This window comes from Pogona vitticeps, chromosome 3 (genome assembly GCF_051106095.1).
Source record: "Pogona vitticeps strain Pit_001003342236 chromosome 3, PviZW2.1, whole genome shotgun sequence".
Classification (NCBI taxonomy): Eukaryota; Metazoa; Chordata; class Lepidosauria; order Squamata; family Agamidae; genus Pogona; species Pogona vitticeps.
The window spans coordinates 89,667,148-89,690,236 of NC_135785.1; the positions used below are offsets into that span (position 1 = coordinate 89,667,148).

Sequence of the window (23,089 nt, forward strand, 5' to 3'; positions counted from 1 at the left end):
ACAAAATAAAACATGGGAGGGAATAGACAACTCACATGACTGTTATTCTGTAGCAGTTAGAACACGATGTTCTTGCATATATTAAACCTGGGGCTTCCTGGCCACATGGGGCTTTGTCCAATATGGACCTCTACTGATACAAGGCCCTCAAGCATCTCAATATATTGCTTTGCAGGGCTGGAATACCCCCTAGAGCATGCTATGAACAATGTAAAAGCCTGCAGGAGGAAGAGGATGACTGAAAATCCTAATGCTATTGCAAGTGTGACACTAGATTTCGGCCAAGCTGCTGCTAAAAAACCTGCTTGCAAATAGTGGGCAAAAAGTCTTGAGGTATAGTCATCACTGCTCATAATCCATTCCCATGGGAGAACAGATCTGATAACAGGGACTTCAAGTGGCTGCCAAATAACCAGTTGAGATTATTACACATTCATAACAATGTGCTTCTTTAATTACTACAGAACACTGTGAGAACCATATATTCCCATGCTGTATACCTGCAGGTTTAATTTGTCATTTCAGCCTTCTTCTAAATAGGCAATCTAAATCAAAAATACAACATCTGCCATAACAAGTATATCCATCAATTATCAAGCACAACATGAGGATAAATCAGACTCCCCCTCCTGCCCCATTATGGTGGAATTATTTCATTACCTGAGCAATAGCATCCTTGAGTTGATTGTATTTTTCTAAATCAAAACGTGTCTTTTTGGCTCCTTTATGGAAAAATAATAAAAACTGCCTGTCTCTAGCATCTGGGTATACATACTCCTGTAAAATGTGAGCACAAAAGGAAAAAAAATTAATACAAGTATGGTCAGAAGAGGAGGAAAGTGTTGACAAATTAATCCAGGCATTGACTAAATGTAGAATGATGTAATATTTGTTACCATAAGTTATTATTAATAATACATTAATTCATTAATTATGATTTTTGATTAAAGCTGATTTATAGCTAGGATCTTAAACATCAGGCTGATGATCAGCTGAACAATGATAAGCTATATATATATATATAAATCACCTATAGCACAACATGCATCATGGGTGATATTAAAAGTCCAAGTAGAAATTCTAAACCCTTCTCATCATGCTTTTAATAGAATCCTAGATCCTTGTCATCATGACTTTAGAAGTGAAGTTGCACTCTGCATCCTACTGCACTTAGAATACTGTAGATACTCCAACCCCTCTCCCCCAGAGAAATGTTCTTATAATGAAAAGTGGGCTTTGGCCTCAAATGTAACGAATGTAAATTTAAGAAGCCTCCTCTGAATGCAACCGTCTCTGTTCTGTGCTTGTATACACTGCACAATCAGGGCTTTGTGCCAGCTTATTTCAGTTCATTATTGTTTGGTTATGTATTTTATTTGATTGGTTTTTTAAATCTGTACACTGTTCAGAATAGTGCTGTGCACTAATGGGTGGTATATAAAGGCCAGAAATAATTAAATGAATAGGAAATAACTTAAGAACACAAAGGCAGCCAAGAAGCTGTGGCCATAGATATGAAAATGTGCAACATATTCTCTCTAGCACAGATTCTGCTTTGGTAACTTACTCCCAAGAACTTCCTCAACAGCCTGGACAGTCATCCATACCCACTGTAAGCATGCTTCACATACCTAAGATGTGTATGCACTCTGCACAACTACCACACAAGCAGCCACCTATTCACTTGTGGGTCTTATATTTTACCAGAAACAACCAATCCCCCACCATTCCAAGTATTTGAGGTTTCCTCTATTAATTGTGCCTTCCAGTGACTGGGTGTCTAGGAGACAATAAATGGGATGGTTTATATTTTGTTGTTTTTAAACCTGCTTTTTGTAAATCTTTTACCTAACATTTTTAGCATAATGCTATTAATTCTTTTTTAATATTTGAGAAATTTATTGTTTTCAGATTTTTAATACTGGTGGGTGTTTTTAAGAACTTATTTGATCAAACCACTGTGTAAATCTTCAGCATAGTGTGCCAACATGGTGTGTGTGTGTGTGTGTGTGTGTGTGTGTGTGTGTGTGTGTGTGTGTGTGTGTGTGTGTGTGTGTAATTCCTTGATTAATTGCTAAAAAAACTTATTGAAGCTAATTAGAATGAATATGACAAGATTTGTTTTTGAACAAAGGAAAATGGATTTATTTTGAAATAACAAATAGGAGGAGAAGGTAAAGATAACTTTCTGAATATACTAACATTAACAAAAATAAACATTTATATTTCTTCACCACATACAAACACACTTCATAAACAGACTATTCTATACCACACAAGCCCCAACAAGCTTCTATACAGATTACTGTCTCTCCTTTCACCCCCCCATTCATTCCCATAAAACAATCAGCATTCAGCACCATACTTGAGCATCCCAACACTCATCTGTCAATCAACCCAGCCAGCACCTTTTCCTTGTGTACAATCCCAAAAGGCATACATCCATTTTCACAACAACAAACCAATGTCACAAATCACATACAGAAACAAATTGGAATTGCCTTCAAGGTTTGAGAAAAAGAAGATCTGAAGACAATGCAGCAATGGATTTTTCAAGGCTCTTAGAACCATGAGTACTCAGGTTCTGCTCTGCTGTCACAACAAACATTTCCTAGTATCTGTTTAGGTTAGCTTTTTTGTCATGACAAATATTTCATAATGCAAATTAGGAAGAATCACACAAAAGTCTTGAATTTTAAACCACTGCCATTGCCACTAAAATCTGGTAGGAACTGCAGTTGCTCTCTGTGGTATAAGTAGGATTGCTGTGCTATCCACTATAGAGGCTTATAAGTGTGCAGGCATCTATTCGTTCTTTCCTGAGCACCAGGGGGAAAAAAAGAAACAGGCACAATTCTGGAAGCACAGAAAAGAGCAGCTGCTTGTTCTGCAACAGTAGAGATGCCCTGGAAGCTGCAAAACAGGGGCAGGATAGAACCAACAATCCAAAAGAATTGCCCTTGAGATATGAATATTGTATCCATAATGGCCCACTCACATGCACATATCAGTTGATGGAATGTTGAACCAGGCCCAACATTCAGAAGCAGGCAAAACAGCTACTCTGGTTTGCAAGGAATGAGCAAAGAGATGAGGAAAAATAATTGATTTCCTAAACATTTCTGATAAGGTTGAATAAAACATAATCAATTCTCACCTGACGTGTTACCACAAAGTAGGCGTACATTGCCATGGCACTGCCATATGTGATGAAGTAGGTTACGGGCTCCATAATGTCCCAAGAGTATTCCCACCAAGTCAGCCGGGCTAGAATTCCAAACTGGGTCGCCATATAAGCCAACCCACCCCATAGCACCCAGGTGGTCCTCTTCTCTGCTTTTCTGCAGATTTCCATCCTAACCTGGAGAAAAGAAAAAAAAGGACCAAAGTATCATAGTTCTGAGTAGCTGCTTTTCAAAGAAAGGACAATATATAGTACCCACATCCACTAAATGGACGTTTTAAATATTGGTATAAATGTGCTTTTTCTAATATACTGATATACATATTTGAAATTAAAAATGGCTGCCAATTCATTCCTTCAGTGCAACAGTGGCTGAAATCCCACAGTAAGTTGCAACTAGCGAAGGTCTGTTGGATCAGTGGGGATTTGATGAGGCCACTCCTTTGTAAGTTCTACTGATTCAAAAGACCAATTCTTGTTGGGACTTGCTACTGGATTTTAGAAAAAAAAGAGGGGGAGGGCGGCTAGGTACCTTTTAATAATAATTAAAAAGCCACTGCCTTTAAAGACCACTCTGCAACTAGTTTCCACATAAGTAGAAAGGAAACAGAAAGGGACAGAAAAATCTTAAGAAACAACCCCAAGGATAAGTGCTGCTGATGGTATACAGTCTTCTAGTTCCAAACCCCACCAGTTTACTCAAGCTGGAAAAACAGCACAGGTTATGAGCCCATTATGGGGCCACACAGAGAAGCAAGGAAGGTTTAACTGCTCCAGGTTTAACTCTGGAATGTGACATTTGGGGGTCCTCTTGCTGATGAGAACATCACCAGTGGCACAATGACATCCTATCTTGTTGGCAGACCTCTTTCCCACCATCAGAACAGAACTTCCACTCTGTTTTGAAGCCCTTCAATGGGCATCTTGAAGGGGATTTGGCTTGTTCTATGAACTCATACACAAGGAGCAAGGGTGGGAGGAAATGTGACAGTCACGTGTATATATTTCAAGCTGATTATTATTGGCTTGGGATGGGTATACCTCTTTCTGTGCAAAATTTAGCTCTCTTAGTTTCATCTACGTATGCTACAGCATTGCTATCCAGTTTCTTTTTGGGAGAAGATGGAAACAACTTCTCACAGATCACTTCTTGAAATATCTTTTGCTGTTCCTTAGTGGTGTATTCACAAGAACAAAAAGCAACACTGCATTTATTTGTGAGACAGCACCTAAGGCTGTGTGTCAAGCCCAAGGGCAAAGTGCGACTGACTGACCGATTGACTGATTTCCCACCTTTCTCTCCACTGAAGGCAGCATACAACAGTTAAAAAAGTGTGCATATATTTAAAATAACAATAAATTAAAATATTAATATTAAAATATGATTTCACTTATATCATTATTAAAATATAACTAGTTTAAAATAAATAAAAACAAATGTAAAACATGTGATCAAATCAAAAGCTAATTTAAACATTTTCACCTTCCAGTGGAAGGACAGTAAGGAGGTGGCAATCTAGTGTCATGTGGGAGGGAATTCCACAGTCATGGCGCAGCCACCAAAAATGTTCTCCCTTAAGGCCTCACAAAAAAATGACTTCCTTGGCCATGGAACCAAGAGAAGGCCCTTCCCTGAGGATCTCAGATACCTTTCCAGGGTGTGAATTATATGGGTAGATACAATCCTTCAAATAGCCTGAACCCAAACTATGTATAGATCATTACTAGCACTCTGAATTGGACTGAGAAATGGTTTGGAAGCCAGTTGTTATATAGCAAGGCAGTTATATGGTTCCTGTAACTGGCTCCAGTCAGCAGTCTGGCTGCTTACGAGGGGTTCTTCTGCTGCAAAAGGTTGCAGCCTTCTGCTTGAAATTAAAGTTTAGATGGAACGGAGCCTCTCTCAAGTTGGACAACCTATCTCAAAGAAGGCAGACTGTCCAGGAAGGGCTTCAGCTTGACATTTCAAGAGTCAGAGTGAATGCCACAGAAGTCCTTCATTACTAGTAAATCTGCTTTCAGGAGAGCAGGCAGTGTTCTTCAAATGCTACAGTGAATTGTTTTAACAAGGGACTAGTTTGCCAAAATGAAAACAAGAAATGAAACATGAAGCAGCAACTCAACTTGAAAAATAATGAACCCTTCAATATTAAGGCACTTTCAGGAAAGAATATCAAAACTAAATGCTTTCTCTCTCATGTACCAGATCTGATGAACCAATCTTGATTACGTTCAAAATGGCATCCCTGATAATTTACTATATAGGAATTTACACCACGTGTCAGCCATAGCTTAAGATTTTTTAGTAAACAGACCAACTCCCATTTGGGAATAACAGAACTAGAGCCAGTGTAGTATAGTAAATAGTGTGTCAGACTGGGACTCAGGAGATCCAGGTTCAAGTACCCATTGAAATCATGGAAACTCACTGGGGACTGGCAATGGTAAAAAAATACCTAAACATTTCCCTTATTTTTGAAATCCTACTAGGGTTGCCACAAGTTGGAATTGATTTGATGGTATATAATACACACAATAATTTAAGACGACCAGGATTTGTGTTCCAAAGCTGGGGTACAGACAAGAGGCAAGCAAATAGACTCGTTGCTTATTCTTTGCATGCTAAACTATGATTAGGCTTCAGTGATCAGCATTCTATATGGAATGCTAACATTCTGGCATACATTGTAAATATGAAAACTATGAGTGATGAACTACCGGTAGCAGAACTAGATGGCAGTTAAACTGACTCTCCACCAGATCGTTCTGCTAGTTTTTTTTTTTTTAATGAAAGAGCTTGCAAAACTGACAGAAAACTATAAAGGACCTGTTTACTAGATGATCCCCAGAGTGTTAGCAAGGTAATGCAATCAAATAGAAATACTGCTTGCTGGGTAAAAAAGGCAATCATTTCAGTGATTTCTGTGGTATGGGCAGTGGGTATGGCATGTACAGTGAATTTCCCTTTGAAAGATCTTTTTTGTCAATATCTGACATACTTTATATATTGATTTTGAAGCTTAACACTAAGGTAAATTATTCATTTTATGTATTAAAAACAATTCCCTCTGAAGGACCACACAGCTTGTTTTCTTTTCTCTCTCTAATTACCTCCTTTGGTAGGTAGGTAGGTAGGTAGGTAGGTAGGTAGGTAGGTAGGTAGGTAGGTAGGTAGGTAGGTAGGTAGGTAGGTAGGTAGGTAGGTAGGTAGGTAGGTAGGTAGGTAGGTATTGTCCCACTGAGTAGAAACCACTGCTCTGGGCAGTTTTACAATATAACATAAACCCTATCCCTATCCCCCTTCATCCCCCCAAGAACAAAAATAATAAATGAAAACAGTGAGATAAACATACTAAAATATTAAATAGCAGCGACAAACCTTAGGTGAGAGACTGCATAAAATAGGTTTCACTTTTGGCTACAAATCCTACTACTACTAATTTAAAAAAGCTACTAAGCCTACTGTTTTCTCCATGAATTTTCAACACAATGCAATTTATGCCATGTTTCCTTGTCAGAACAATGCAGTCTCTTTTCAACAAAATGAGGTGCTCACCTTTTCCAGAGGTGCTAATTGCTGCTTAAGTTCTTCTAGCCGCCAAATTAGTTCCTTTTCCTTATTCAGCTGGTGCTCTTCAATACACAGTGTGGTATACAGTTGCTGAACCAATGTCTTCACATCATTCAGCGTGGTTGCATCTTCGTGACTTAAGAGATCTAAAGAAGAAGGAGGACCTTTCAGTGTCTGTTCTGTTCTTTGTAGCTGTTATTCTTCCCACAGTTGATTAAACTAAAATGAAAAGCCTATTTCATCTGTATCGAAATTTATAGAACCTAGTATAATACAGCAGATCACTACCGTCATTTCAAGCAAAGGCTTGCTGAAGACTAATGTTTCACATTTAGAGAGAAACAATTAATGTGTAGAACCATTTTCTTTGGAGCGCCTAGACTCAAATACTAATCCAAATGTAAGTGTTAGTACTTTGCTTGTACTTGCATCTCCTATGATAAGTATCTATGAATAGTTACAATTCTAAACATTCTGTTGGGGATGAGTTCAATCACTAGTTACAGAGACAAGGAGGGCCAGAACCTTACTGTATCTTTTCAGAATCTGAACGTCGCTACTAGGCTGAACCTTCATACTGCATTCTTCTTTGCTGCCCCTTGTCTCTGAGCCAATCCTACAGCTGCATGGATAAAAGCAGAGACGTTCAGTCGCCTGAGACCATCCTGGTTTATGAATAAGAGGCCCAGGAAGAAAAAAAAATGCAATAGGCAAAATGGTGAGGCCTAGAGATGCCAATGCTCACTACTCAAGCATTGATGTTGGTTTGAGATGTGGCTGCTTAGTCTGAATCAATTTAATGCAGCTACAGCAGATTGCCAGTAGTGCTTTATGCAAGTACATATTAGCATAACCAACTGGAAAGAAATATTGCAATATCTGATAGAGGATGCACTTACAAGTCAGTGTTTAAAAAGGAAGCAAAGCTAACTCATGACTGGTAATGTTTCACATTCCATGCAACATTTAAATAACCATTTCATTTCAGTATATTACCATGTACAATCTTGTCAGTAGTAAATCACAACAATATTGTTAAAAGTTATTATGACTAAGGTAAACTCTTTGCTAGGTTGCTACCTTAAATCAAGGTATTACAGATAATGTCAAGACAATGCAAACTAAAATATATAGAACCTTGCATGCAGTACATTTCAGCACACAATCTTCAGGCTTAGCTTGCCTTTGTTAAGTCTCAGTGAAATCTACAAAACAAGCCAAGTTTGACAGAAATCAGTTCAGCAGTTATACAACAATCAGCAATGCTCACAGATGGAGAAAGCACAACATTTGAACCACAGCAATATCTACAAGCTATTCTTCCATACCAAGACAGAAGAGAAAGTTGAGGTTTTTAATGAAGCATCAAGTGTCTTCATATGTTAGAATATCAAAGAACCATCTTATACTATAGATTAAATCATGCACAGATAAAAAGTGATGGAACGGATAGACCTTTTCTTTCCTGAATCAGGTAGTAGCAGACATCTTAGGAAACATCTGAAGTTGAGATTTCCATGCCAGCAACCTAGCACTACTGTTGTTCTCACAATACTTAGTACCCTGAAGGAAAAAGCCAAAGAACACGTATGGTTCTACAGGGCCTACTTATGGCTTAAAGGCAGCCAGAACAGAAACCAAACTAAACAACTTAACTTTCCTTTGTTCGGAGAAAGCTTTCATGCCCGGATTTAAACACATATAAGCTCCAGACTGTGTTTCTTTATTAGATCATGATTTGTGTATTTGTAATGTAAGTGCTCTGATTATGTTCACTTATTAGAGGTATTATGAAAAGTGCTTCCATTCACAAGGCAAGAGATGGACGTAAACTTTAAAGAACTAGATGAGAGCTTGAAAGTGCCCTCATAGTGTGTATACTTTTACTTTCGCGGTCCTTTTTAAAATTGTGAACTTGCTCTCTGGTCCTACATATAAGTCAGCATTACAGTGGTGCCTCGCTTAACGAGCGCACCGTACAACGACGAAATCGCATAGCGATCCCTTTTTTGGGATCGCTAATACAATCGCTCAACGTTTTTTAAATAGGGCAAAATTCGCTTTGCGAAGACCGGTAAGCATTTCGCTCATCGATCTTCGCAAAACGAAGCCCGACGATCAGCTGTTCGGCGGCCAAAATGGCCGCCGGAAGCCCGGAAATGGCCCAAAATGGCCACGCGCAGCGTTTTCGCGCCCTCGTTAAGCGAGGGGAGGGCGCGAAAATGGCTGCCGGCCATTAAGAAGCATCGCTGAACGGTGAGTATTCGGCCCATTTGGAACGCATTAAACCATGTTTAATGCGTTCCAATGGAATTCCCTGCCCCGTTCAACGATGCTTCAGCATAGTGAAGGTTAATCTGGAATGGATTAACCTCGCTATGCGAGGCACCACTGTACTTTCAACTGTATATAGATGACTCCATTTCAGAGGAGGCAAAGGAATTCATTTTGATTATGCCAGTGATTAAGCTAAGTGAATGCCAGTGGACACTGCCACTTCTGCTTCTCCTTCCAGTGCCTGAATGTGTGGTTTTCCTTTGCTTTTGGAATTTATATGTATTCCTATCCCCCAGTAATGACATTCTGGGGGCATTCCCACCACAACAGTACAATTGAATCTGGCTTTTGTCCTTGTTTCTCAAATTTTCTGATTCTCTTCCAAAATGCATTCTAGCTTCTGCTCCCTCCAACCATGGTATCTAAGAGGAGAACATGAAGAGATCCTTGAATATAGATCTGAGCACACTACCAATCTGTGGCTGTCATACAAAGAGATACGAAATTTGCTGTAAGGAAGCTCTGTGGATAACCTTGGGGGAGCCACAATTTCTTAGTTTGAACTATACCACATGGCTATTGTGAGAATAATGCATGGGAGAGCTGTGGATACTTCTAACTCATTAGAGGAAATGTGAGTTAAAATTTAAATAATAAATTAGGCTCTGTCACAAGAGGAAAATGTTCTCTAGTTATCTCAAGTTTGTTGGGGGGGGGTTCTGGTCACATGACACACTTTCAAGATCGAGACATTTTCCTGGCAACTGGTGTAACTGCAGAACACTTCCCCATCACCAGGACAGTTGTTATTTTGTACCTTTGTTATATTGGTGCATTCCTTGCCTGTGTGCACAACCTGCCCTGCTTCTTTTCAGAATCAAAGCCTGGAAGGGGGCCGCCATTACTGCGGCGTGCATATTAATTTTTTTAGTTTTTTCATGCCCAGTACATCAATATGTTGGTAAAAGCATGTCATTGGGGGGACGCCACCATTACATTAGATATTTTTAATTTATATGGGAAGATACATTGAACTGTTGATATGCCAATGTCACCAGTGGTGTGTGTCTGTGTGTGTGATTGCCAGCACTACTGGAAGGATATCCCATGTCCATTGTGTGCAATACATTTCTGCAGGAGCAACCAGTGCAACAGAGAACACTTTTCTAAACAGAAACCTCTTCCCACTCCATGTTCCCTCTAATTTTAAGCCCTGTTGGGCAGAGCTCCATGATCCCACATGCAAGTCTGCCTCCCTCACATGGTGTTCCGTTTGTGACCTGGATGAAAGGTCTGTCTGTCTATCTATCTATGGGATAAACTGTCCCTTGAAACAATATGAAAACAGCATGGTGTAGCTAGCCATAATTATTCAAATAGGAGGAACTACATCGGTGCCACTAAAAGTTCTTGGGACGTTCCTCCTGGGATATAAACCACGTGACAATCATTCAGTACAACAGAGGTATGGAAAGTATCAGAAGAACTAGAGAACATTTCTTCTGTGTGACCAGGACCTTAAATAAGATCTTTGTTTACATTTGAATTAAATATTTACCAGGATGTCTTAGATCGTCTTCTAATATATGTGAAGATTCTCAGTCATCCAGGTGAGGTTATATAGAAGTTGAGTCATGGCAGCTGGACTTCTTTCTTATTAGGTTAAACCTACTCATTCAAGTAGCTTCTTCAGAATGAAGAAGCTACTTGAACGAGTAGTGAAATGTTTCAACCTAATAAGAAGTCCAGTTGCCCTGACTCAACTTCCAGATCCTCTTCTAACGGGATGCACAAATGTCACAAATAAGCGCCAGCTCTTCTTCAAAACTTCCAAAATGATTTTGGGATGATGGAGTGACAGGAATGTATTCCTTCCTACAATTCTAAGCTACACTCAAATAAGAGAGGATCTGCTGTTTTGAATTTGAGACATACATACAAAAAGAGGTCAAATGCCTTTCTCCACGGTATCAAAGGCACAGAAAGAGTTGTCTAGTAGTTGGAGGCTATACCCATATGTGGAAACTCCCCTGAACAGGGCCTAAAAGATCATAATCCCTTGAGGAAACAGATAGTGCTGTCCAGAGGAAGCTCACGTCTCCATACAATGATCTTTGAAATAGTGGCCAACAGGGCACCATTAAAAAAAATAAACAAAAGAAGAAGCAACAAAACAACAGAGAAGAAGTCGAGTACGAAAGGTAATTAAGAACAACTCAAATTCGTCAGAATACAAAGAACAGTCCAAAGCAATGAATTTGCTGCAGCACATAATGAAAAACTGAGTGGAAAAGAAGGAATAATATTCTAAGCATGCAGACTGACAAAAGGGGTGGAGCTTCCTGCCTTGAAGTTCTTCAACTCTAAAATGGTCTGACCAAAGTCTTGTGCAGGAATGGAATCCATATGGGTGAAGCACAGAGACCGTGGAGAAGAATAATGGATTAGAAGTCACAATGTCAATTTCAAGGCAGCAGGAGAGGGTGCCTTTCAAAGCTTTAGGGAACAAAATGAGATTGGCCCAAATTTCCCTTATGCAGCACAACAAAATGTGCTCTATAAATCCAAGAAAAAGGTTTATGAGCATTGCTAGTCACTGACATGAATTTAACAGAATCAGTATACCATCACTGTTTGAAGAATATGTTTGATCAAGGTTTGGGAACTAGCCATAGTGGTTTTAACATTAGTGATACATGGGAGAGTGTTTTTCGATCAAACTTGCTCACTTGGCCAATTACTATTGGTGTTGTACTACCTCCAATATCTACTTCTCTAAAGGAGCATATAAACATCCAACATTTGTGGTAATCACTAGTGGTAATACAACTACTGTTCATTACATGGAGAATACGCAACATTCATCCACTAAATACTATCACAATCCTCTGCACTCTTTTCTTTCCACTAGAGATGTTCACATATATGAGGTCAATTATGTATGCTTTGTTCTGAAAATTATGTGTATATTTAGCTTAATATATTAATATGATTTTTATATTATGTCATTCTGATCTTACTGTATTTTATTAAGTTTAAAACTATACAGTACAAAGTGAAAATTGGAAATGTTCGTTTAAGTTATTTTATTACACAATTATACAAATACAATCTTGGCACAGGAGAAGATTCATATATTATAAATGAATATAGGCAATGAGACTTCTTCCATCAAACTTTTTTGTTTGTTTGTTTTTCTGGGCTGAAGATGCAACATACACATGAGTATAAGGCACATTTTCGGTTTCTTTTACAAGATCTAATTTACAGATTTTTTTTGGCATGGAAAACTATATCTTTGCAGAGAAACAATGTAAGAAGCAGCCCTAAAAGGCTACTTGACAATTTCCTATGAGCCTTTGGAGTACTGGGCATGGCAATCCATCTTTCATTAAGAGCTATATGTACATATAAATGATAACTGCCTGAATTCAAGGATACCAGTCTGAAATGGCCAACTTTTTCTTTCATCACAAAAACAAAACAAAGCAAAACAGCAAGACAGAGCACATGCAATTGTAATGCTGAAAATAAACAAGCTAGGAGAGGAACCGGTTTCAAGCAATCATTCTGATTATGTTGCATTCCTTCTGCAGCTATTTGAAACCATATTTACAACAGTGGGGATGAAACATGTCCAAAGAACATTCACATTCTAAGATATTCAAGCAGAAGCAACTTGGGTACCCCTACTTAAACATTATGGTAGTGAGGGAATGACAGATAGGAGAGCAAGCAATTAAGGAAAAAGTGTTTATAAATGTTTGAACCAGTCCTAGACTTAACTGTTCACTTTTTAAAAACAAACAAATGAACACACTTTATCTATGGTAAAGTTTATAAATCAGGGTCATTTTTAAAACAGAAACTCTTTCCACTGCAGTCAACAACTGTCTTTGCCTCGTCAGTGTAGTCAGCTATAAGGTAATTTGCAACACCTTATTTTCATCACCATCTTCAATGTGATTTTGGCTTTCTTTATTATGACACAGAACGCTTCTCCCATTATTTGTCAGTGCAAGTATTTTTCACTGTCACTTTGATAACCCAAGACATTTTAAAATCTCATACACTCATTTCAACAGCAAAAGCAAGCTTTCAGAGTTCCCAACAAAGTGAAGAATACTTGATCAGACTACTCCCAGGCAAAATTCAAATCTTGGACTTCAGCAGATAGTAGGCGGAGGTTCATATTATAACTTTTATCATTGTGTTGTAGTATATAAAGTCCCAATCGATATCATGGTGACCATGTTGTGGACAGTAACAAAATCTTAAGGTTTTTTTGCCCTAGTGATCATGTGTTGCAATTGACTTCTAGAAGTTTCTGCTTATTACAACCTACATGTGCACAGCATCCTGGGCCATATTCCACCTCATTCCCGAGGACTAGAAAACATTGGGTCTTGCTCTATGACAGGAAGCCATGCAGCTCATCAAGTCCAAGCTTATGTGCATCCTAAGCACTGTCTCTTCCTAAATGATGCCTAACAATATAACTATATGCTTTCTTGTACCTACAATAACGTAACAGAAAGTTAATGTTTCTGTGACAATAAATCCAATATTTCTACCACATGTTCAATAATACCACACCCATATTTGTGTGATTCCCATGACAAACATTATTTTATGGTAAAATAATACGTACAGTGGGAGATCCCGTCAATATTAACACAAATTATTGAACATAGAAACGGTGACTTGATTTCATATTCTAGCATATTCTTTCATGGAGACTTGACTTCATATTTTAGCAATACCCTGAATAGATATTCTTTGAAACTTTTCATATCTGTAGCTATAGCAGCTAAAGATAGCATGATTTGTTCAACATTCTGAATGCGTATATTTGTAGATGAACCATCAACTTGTTATTTCCCACCATAAATTAAATTATTATTTTTTAACTGCTAGATGGATAGTCCAGATAACGACTTCTGGAAATAGATCCCAGTTACTTGAATTTGTTACCTCTCTTTGGTGGGCGAACATGGTAAGTCAAGTCATTAATTACTAGTTTGAAATCATCAAGGAGTAGAAGATCTATGCCTGTTGAAGAGGCTACACGTGTTCCATCTGTAAGATAAAAGAGAAATAGATGTTATTAAGAGTTAGATATGTCTTACATGAATATTTAAGACAAGAAAAAGCTAGTACAATTCTAGTCTGCGTCAACAGAATTATAGTGTTCAAATCAATATATGTATTACTCTGTTTTGCTTTTGTTTAGATCTCATCAGGAGTACTGTGTCTATTTCTGGACATCACAATTTAAGAAGGATATGGAGAAGATGAAACACTTCCACAGGAGAGTAACCAAATTGGTAGATTATGGAAACCAAGCTCTGCAAGTAATGGTTGAGGGAGTTGGTTAAGAGCCTATAGGAGAGAAGACTGACAGGCTATATGATAATCAACTTCAAATATGTGAAATGGTCCCACATGAAAACGAAGCAAACTTGTTTTCTGCTGCTCCACAGTGTACAACATGAGCCAGTAGATTCAAATTATAATAAAGGAGGATTTTGTCTAAACACAAAGAGGATTGTAAGAGATGTTTATCAGTGTTCTCCTTGGAAAAAGAGTGGTTACTTACCTGTAACTATGGTTCTTCTAGTGGTCATCTGTGAATCCACACAACTGGGTATAAACTGCTCTTGCGCTGGTTCCTCAAAATATTCTAGAGCTTGGAAGCCAGCAGTACCCGGTGAACAGCTCCGGGGAAAAACTGGAACCGCCCGGCCTGCCGTCCCTCTAGAAAGGGGGGAACGGAAGGGGGGGCCAGGAGAGGTACCCCCAAGCAGATGGTGAGCCCAGAAGGTAGAAGATTTGGCAGCAACCGGGTCTTTTTTCCCTCTGAAAATTCACCCATGCACAGACCGGAGATGGGAGCCATATCTTATGGCGGAAAGCTGTGAGAAAACTCCACCCCCAACTTCCCGAGGAAGTACAACAGAACAACAGCAAAGTAAGCCTTTGATTTATGAATAACCTCATTAATATATTGAAGAAACTAATGTCAAAATACCTGACCAAAAGGAGATAGGAAGCGGCGAACCAGCATGCCAGCTTGTTTTTTTTTCCCCTCAAAGCGAACTGTCTGATAAATAGCAAGTGTATACAGTAATTAGCAAGCTGGCCAAGGTCATTTCACTGAGAGAAAAATTTTGTGTTTCTGGAAAAGAATCCCAGAGGAAATATCACTCAACAGGGACTGAAATCTTGTCAATGCTGTGCAATCTGGACTTTCCTTACTAGCTGAGTGGACTTTGAAAATAAAGAAGCAGGAGGCACAGGCTTTTGAGTGGGAGAAGCCAGTCAAATGGGACTTTGATAACAGAAGCGTCTTTGGTTTTGGAAGGAAGAATAAGCCCTGGGAAACGGACAGTAAACTATTAGCTCATCAGTGAGAGGAACTCAACAGAACAGACGGAGGACCGAAGAAAATTAGATCTGGAGTTATTACAGGACTACGACGGCTTTTCTTTTTAGAAGAGACTGGTCCCCTGTTTGATGCTTACATTGGACCCTCCTTTGGCTGGACTGTGTGGATTCTGAGAATACTGTTATAATTTCTGGGCAAGGAGGGGGAGGACATACCTAATGGGAATGTTGCCAGACAAAGAATGGCTGGTTACCATGTGAATGACAATAATAGGATTTCAGCAGATAAATCAGAAACTTAGACAGATAGAAGGCCTGATGAAGGGGAAACCATCAGAGGCTAAACAGCAACTGAATGAAATTGAAACTCCAGAACAGTTTGTATTGAGAGAGATGCCAGGTAACATGGTAGGTAACATAGATGGGACTAGAAGTTATCACGTGGGATACCCAGTTATACTAGTCAGAAAAGGTGATTTCAAAAATCATACTACTGTCCTGGATTTAATCTTATCTCCCCAAAATGGGAAGAAAATAGAGGCACAGAAACAAGAGAAAGGTACTGAGAAAATATGGGAAGTGCCAGAAATGGACAGCTTTCCAGACAGGCTGATATGTCCAAGATAAAAGGAAAATGAAAGAGGGGATGTATTTTATAATTGTCTCGATTTCTTGATAGAGTTGGAATAACTTAGACTTAAATCAAAATATGAATATAAGCTGATATTTAAGCTGATATTTAGAGGATAATCAAATAGTATATATATATATAAAGAATACAAAGATTTTTTTGTACTGGAAAATGAATGGATCAGAGGCATGCATACTTAATATGAATAGAGTGGATGATTGTATACTCTGTGTTCTCCTATCCTCAAAACCCTTTTCCCTACCCCATTCCTAGTAGTTTAAAAATAATAAATTAAAAAAAGAATATTCTAGATCTTAAGATAAAAAAACATAGTAGTACATTGCTCCTATTGCACAGAGCCTCAGTTCCACTTGCCCGCCGTCGATATCGCTTTAAAGCGAAACCAAGTGTGACGGAAAGTGGGGAGGTTCGGCAGGATGTGTGGATTCACAGAGGACCACTAGAAGAACCATAGTTACAAGTACGTAACCACTCTTTCTTCTACATGGCCTCTCTGAATCCACACAACTGGGTGACTGACAAGCTCACTTACCGGAAGGTGGGCTGTCACTCCAGCACCGAAGTAAGGACAGCTCTCCCAAATTTGGCCTCCTTCTTGGCTTGAAGGTCAAGGCGATAATGAGTTATAAAAGTGGAAGGAGTAGACAATGTAGCTGTCCTACAGATGTCAGAAACATCAAAATCTCGCAGTAAAGCCGTAGATGTTGCCACAGACCTGGTGGAGTGAGCCTTAAGAGTATCTGGTGGTGTTTTGCCAAATAGCTCATAAGCCATGGTAATTGTAGATGTGATCCAATGAGAAATAGTTTGTGAGGACACAGCAGAACCTTTATTAGGACTATAGAAACAAAGGAATAGCTTGGGCGAAACACAGAAATCTCTAGTTCTTGAGGTGTAAAAGGCCAACGTGCGGCATGCACTCGACATCTGATGAAGGGTTAGGGAATAACGTGGGAAGAATCAATGGCTGGTTAATATGAAAACTTGAGATAACTTTAGGAAGAAATGAGACATCTGGATACAGAACTACTTTATCCGGAGAAAACTGGAGATAGGGCATGTCGGCTCTAAGCGCAGTGAGCTCACTAGTCAGCCTAGCTGAGGTTATCATAACCAAAAATAATGTCTTGAATGACAAAAGTCGCAGATCAAAAGAGACTATCGGCTCAAACCGTGGTCGTGAGACAGCGTGCAAAACAACGCTCAAAGACCATTGAGGAGGAGGACAACTAGGTGGATGGATATGCTACAAACCATTGAAAAACATTTTCAAGGTTGGCATTTTCAAGGGAGGCATCAGAGTCCAAAGGTTGGTAAGAAACAATAGCTGAAATATAGACCTTGATGATAGAAAAGGCCAGATTTTGGTCAAAGAGGTAATATAAGTATGACAGCAGAGTTTCAGGAGACACAGGTATAGGGCATAAGTTTCTTGATTTCGTGAATCTTAGGAAGTTATTCCACTTGTATTTCTATAAAAGCTTTGTGGATGGTTTCCTGGCTTTTTCCAATACTTCTTTAATCATGGGAGAATCCTCCACGCTCTGAGATTTAGGGAGTCCACATCTGGGTGGCAGATCTTGCCTGCATTCTGTGTTAATAGGTGTGGCAATTTCGGAAGCCTGATGAACTGTGCTGCCATTAGTTTGAGAGTGGTAAACCAAGGCTGTCATGGCCACCATGGTGTGATCGAGATGGCGTTTGCATGAACCTGATTGACTTTGATGAGGGTTCTTTGGATCAGAGTAATGGGGGGAACAGATAAAGAAGACAGTTCATCCATTCCACCATGAAGGCATTCCCGAGCGACACCCTGTCCATTCCTGCCCGAGAGCGAAACATGCCGCATTTGGTGTTGACACGATTGGCAAACATGTCTACCTCCGGAAACCCCCATCTCTCGCAGATTGCAGTGAAAACAGCATCATCTAGTTGTCACTTGTGCGTCTGAAACTCTAATCAACTGAGTACATCTGCCAGTTTGTTGTCACCCGTCGATATGTGGATGGCCACAGGGAAGACGTGATGAGCATAGCACCACTCCCATAGATGTACTGTTAAATACAGAAGCGACGTTGAGTGGGTGCCTCCTTGTTTGTTTCTATAAAACATCACCATGGTGTTGTTGGTTACTACTTGGACACCACGACCTATCAGAAGAGGGCGAAACACACGAAAGGCCTTCATGACCACCCACATCTCTAGATGGTTTATATGCAAGTATCTCTCCTTCATGGACCACAAGGCATGGATTCTGTGAGGGCTGCAGTGTGCCTCCCAACCCATGGGGTTTGCATTTGATGTCACTTGTATTGTGAGCTCCAATGGGCAGAATGGGCACCCCATTAATAGATTCGTCCTGGATGACCACCATTCCAGCTGTTCTGCTAACTTGGGTGTGACTTGGAAACGTATGGATGGATGGTCTACCATGGCATTGAACTGAGCAAGATACCAGGCTTGGAGGGACCGCATTTTTAGTCTGGAATGAGAGAGGGCAGATGTCGTTGGAGCCATCAGGGCCCAAAAGATGCTGTATGTGATAAACTGAGATTCTGGCGTGTGGACGAAAGGGACATACAGCCTGTTGTATTTTTCTGACATGTTCCGGTGGGAGAAAGACTCTTGCCTTGATGGAATCTAGACACGCCCCTATGTAGTCTATGACTTGGGTAGGTTGAAGGTGAGATTTGTCTTTGTTGATGGTAAGACCAAGACTTGTCAAGGTCTGAAGAACAAACTTGGTGTCTAGCCGAGCTTTGCGTTGAGAGGCAGCTACTACCAGCCAATCGTCGATATATGGAAATATGGTGATGTCGTGAAGCCGAAGGTAGGCCGCTATCGGTGCCATGCACTTTGTAAACGTTCTTGGGGCTGTAGACAAACCAAAAGGGTACTGTAAAATAACTGAAGTAAAACCCCCTGGGTATGTCGTGGCGAGGCACTTGTTGGATTGCTTCTTTTTCTAATAACGACGAAATTTCTTCTTGAAGAGTCTCTGTATAGGGAGTAACTTTTATGTGACCAACTGGAGGAAGCTCTACAAATTCTATGCGGTAGCCAAATTGTATGATGGATAATACCCAGGAGTCCTTCGTGATGCGTCTCCAGTTGTCCAAGTAGGGGGCTAGTCTTGATTGAGGATAAACTGGCATTTTGGTAAGAGGAGAGGGTACAAGTCTTAGATCTAAATCTTGATTTATTGCGGAGTCAAAGATACTGTTCTGATTTTTTGGTAGATTGGCGGAAAGACTGACAGCGTTGAGATGTAGCAGTAGGTCTGAAAGAAGCATTGGCATAGGAGGACTGTACTGATCTTCCTTGATTCAAAGGCCTATAGGAAGGGTAGGTCTGTTGATACTGGTGCTGATATTGGCATTGATTTTGGCCAAATTGTTTACGTCCTTTAAACTTTTGGAATTTAGGTTGTTGCTGGATAACGTAGGACATAGCTGTCTTCTTCATTTTATGAAACGATTCCATGACGTCATCAGTTTTTTCATTAAATAAGCCAGTACCATCAAAGGGCAGCTCCTCTATGCGTGCTTTGGCATCTTCAGCAATCCCAGAAGATCTGAGCCTCGAATGATGTTTCAGGGAAATTGCAGACATTACTTTACTTACTTTACTTTACCTTTATTGGCATAAAAAGCGCATACAGACATACAAAGGGTACAAAGTACAACTTGTGGGGACAGCCCCTAAAACACTAAAACTTAGGATTGGATTCTCGTTCTGTATTAGTTTGGATTATGTCTAGCAAAAATTTGCCGAGGATAGTCAAAAAGTGCTCGTCGGACCGCTGTAAAATAAAGCTAAAATATGCTTCGTCAGTAAGCCAGGGCTTTCGTTGAGGAAAGGAGGCGAGGAATTTGTCCCTCGCGGTCAAATGAAGTGGGCAATGAAATAAGATGTGGGGTAACGTCTCTACAACATTCATCATGCAGGGGCATAATCTGTTATTGAAGGGGATATTATTAAATCGGCCTGTTAGCACCGCCGAGGGAATTGAATTACAGCGGGCTAAAGAAATCGCCCTTCTGATTTCGGGATTATGCAGTATGGAGATGTAGGCCGGTGGGCTGCCTACTACCAGGGGAAGGTTCCAGAACAGAGGTGAGCAAGATCTGTTTGCGGCACTTAATAAGTTTTGCGAATCAATGTCGGCCAGTCTTTGTTTGACGGTTTTTAAGGCGGCCTGGAACGTGAGAGAGCCCAAGGTCTCCGGATCTAGACCAATCTGTTCAATCTTCCTTAGCCAGCCATCAGCAGGAGGGCAACTATCTTTTTTTAGATGATAAAGTAGGGTTGTTTGGGAGGGGTCAAAGTATATTCTTAGCCAATATTTGCAAGTTCTGTGCCAAGCAACGTCCTTTACTGGGAGTTGTCCCGTTTCGAGGCATAACGCCTCATACGGCACGCAGTTTGGCATAGCCATGATTCTTCTCAAGAAAACTGATTGGAAATTTTCTAATGATTTGTGATAGGCGTTGATCCAAATAGGGATGCCGTGCAAAGCTTGGGAAATGGATTTGGCATTGAATATTTTGAGGGCTGCCGGGATTAGGCGGCCTCCTTTGTTATAGAAGAATCTGGAGATAGCCGTTGAAGATGTTTTGGCAGTTGCATGTGCCATATTACGATGGCCCACCCAGGAACAGTCGGCTGAGAATAGTAATCCCAGATATTTGAAGGTCCTCACCTGTTCAATTGAGTGACGATTAAAGGTCCATTTGTATATTTTGCGGGACTTGGAGAAAACTAAAATTTTTGATTTCAGATAATTTAAATGAAGTTTGTTAATGGATAAATAGTCCAGACCTTTGTTAATTAATCTTTTAAGGCCCAGCCGAGAGCGCGAAATAAGTACAGCGTCATCGGCATATAAAAGGACTGGGATCTTGCGATCTCCAAGAGTTGGAAAATGACCATCGACAGTTAACAGTTCTGGAGCCAGATCATTTAGGAACAGGTTGAATAAAGTTGGGGCCAATGGGCAACCTTGCTTGACTCCCTTATTTGTAGGGATCGCTTCCGTAAGGAGGCCGTCCCAAGAGCATCTTATTCTGCAGGAGGTGTTAGAGTACAGTTGCCTAATGGGGTTAATCAGATTGGAAGGGATTCCGGTTTTCTCCAGCTTGGCCCAGAGTAGCTGCCTGTCAATGCTGTCAAAGGCCGCTTTTAAGTCTAGGAAAGCTACAAATAATTTTGAATTAGCTTTTATGGAGTACTTGTAAGCGAGATGAGACAGGACTGCACAGTGGTCCAAGGTGGAGTGGCCTGGTCTGAACCCAATCTGTTCAATACCTAGGATGTTATTCTCAGTGATCCAAGTGTTAAGATGGACCAAAAGATAGTTGGCGTACAGCTTGCCTGCTATTGAAAGAAGGCTGATTGGCCTAAATTGCAGACATTAATGACTTTGAAGTGACCTCAGTGGCATGGCGAGCAGCCAGAATCTGGTGCCGGGCAACATTCAATGCTTCAGTATGAGTATTATGCAACAAAGATTTCGTCTCATCAGGGGCCGCCTGCAGGATGGGTAAAACCTTGCTCCAAAGTTGTGTTTGGTAAACCCCTAACGCAGCTTGATAATTTGACACCCGCAAAAGGAATGATGCGAAAGAATACAGTTGGCGTCCCACGACATCAAGCTTTCTTCCCACATGATTTGTAGGGGTTACTTTGGTTTTAGCTCATGTCTTGGACATACTGGTCTGTATTATGATCGAAGTGGATGCTTAGAAAGAAATAAGGTGTCACTGCCATGCTCCCTGTACTGTCCTTCCATCATTCTAGAGATTTGCATAGACATGGAAGGTAAGTTCCATGTTTCCTTAATAATGTCCATAATGACAGGAATGAATGCCAGGCTGAGAGGATGTGACTTATCTTGGTCGATGTCACCAAAAACAAGATCCTGCTTAGGACGTGGTGGCTGCTCCACATCAAGCTGTAGAGACTTGGCCATATGAGTGATAATTTGTGCATAAGATGTAAAATCCGTGGAGGGCGAGGGTGGACACAAGTCTCCAACATCTGAGTGAGGCGTGTTAATATTAGGAGGTGTTTGATGCATCAGACAAAATTCCCTCTTTGTGATCTGAGGCAAAAGAGTCCAAAGAGTCTATTGGGGAGAGATAGAGGGTGAAGGAGCTAAATGATGAGTCTTTGAAACCTTAGCGGTTGCTTTTGATGATTGACTACTTTGAGGTGGAATAATCTGAGGTTTGGTTGCTTGAGCCGAAGCCGTATCAACAACAGTACTCTTCCTCGACCTGATAACTATCTTTGAAGAAGGGTATCATTCAGAGTCTCAACGTTGAGAAACCGTGGACACCGAAGCCTCGACGTCAGAAGATGGTCAGTGTCGATGTCTTGGTGGCGAGGGTGATGGTGAAGAAGCAGCAGCATAAACATATTGAATCCTTTGTGTATGTTATAACCCTCGATGTCATAGAGGAGTTCCTTTGATGGACGACTTTGATGACATTTTGATTTCCATTTGACCTTGATGTAAATTGGGTCATCGTATTCTGAGGAAGCTCAATGTTGAGAGCTTCTTGGCAAAACCAGAACCTCAATTTGAGATGCTTGATGTCAAGGAGGTGAAATATGCTTTCTCTTATCAGTTCTTTTCCTTGGGAGAGAACAATGCATGGATTCCTCTGAATTCGATCGCCTTACTACAATCGCTCGCCTAGGTACGAACAGGGCTAGAATGGGCAGAATCATGGCTGGATATAGTCTCAGCCTGTATGCGATCAGGAGATTGAGGGAAGTTTAGTAGCAAAGCCGAAGCTTGTGACACTTGATGTCGAGCAGAAACATCCCCCTCGAGCGGTCCAAGGGTCTGATACACGAGGGGGGAAAATGACAGAATGAAGAGCTCTAGCAACGAGGTTCCAAACACGACGGCGGCAGAAAGGAATTGAGGCTCTGGGCTGGTGGAGCATGCGCAATAAGAGCAATGTACTACTATGTTTCTTTATCTTAAGCTCTAGAATATTCCGAGGAA

General features: G+C 40.4%; 1 protein-coding gene across 3 annotated transcripts in view; it reads right to left on the reverse strand.

Moving 5' to 3' along the window:
* MCU (mitochondrial calcium uniporter) overlaps positions 1-23,089 on the reverse strand; it is a 120,089-nt gene that overhangs the window by 2,981 nt on the left and 94,019 nt on the right. For all 3 annotated transcript variants that reach the window (XM_020783152.3, XM_078391362.1, XM_078391363.1), the window contains exons 4-7: positions 14,007-14,111; positions 6,741-6,901; positions 3,158-3,361; positions 661-777 (exon numbers count right to left, since the gene is read on the reverse strand). In XM_020783152.3, coding sequence (XP_020638811.3) covers positions 661-777; positions 3,158-3,361; positions 6,741-6,901; positions 14,007-14,111 — 587 coding nt within the window. The remainder of the gene's footprint in view (positions 1-660; positions 778-3,157; positions 3,362-6,740; positions 6,902-14,006; positions 14,112-23,089) is intronic.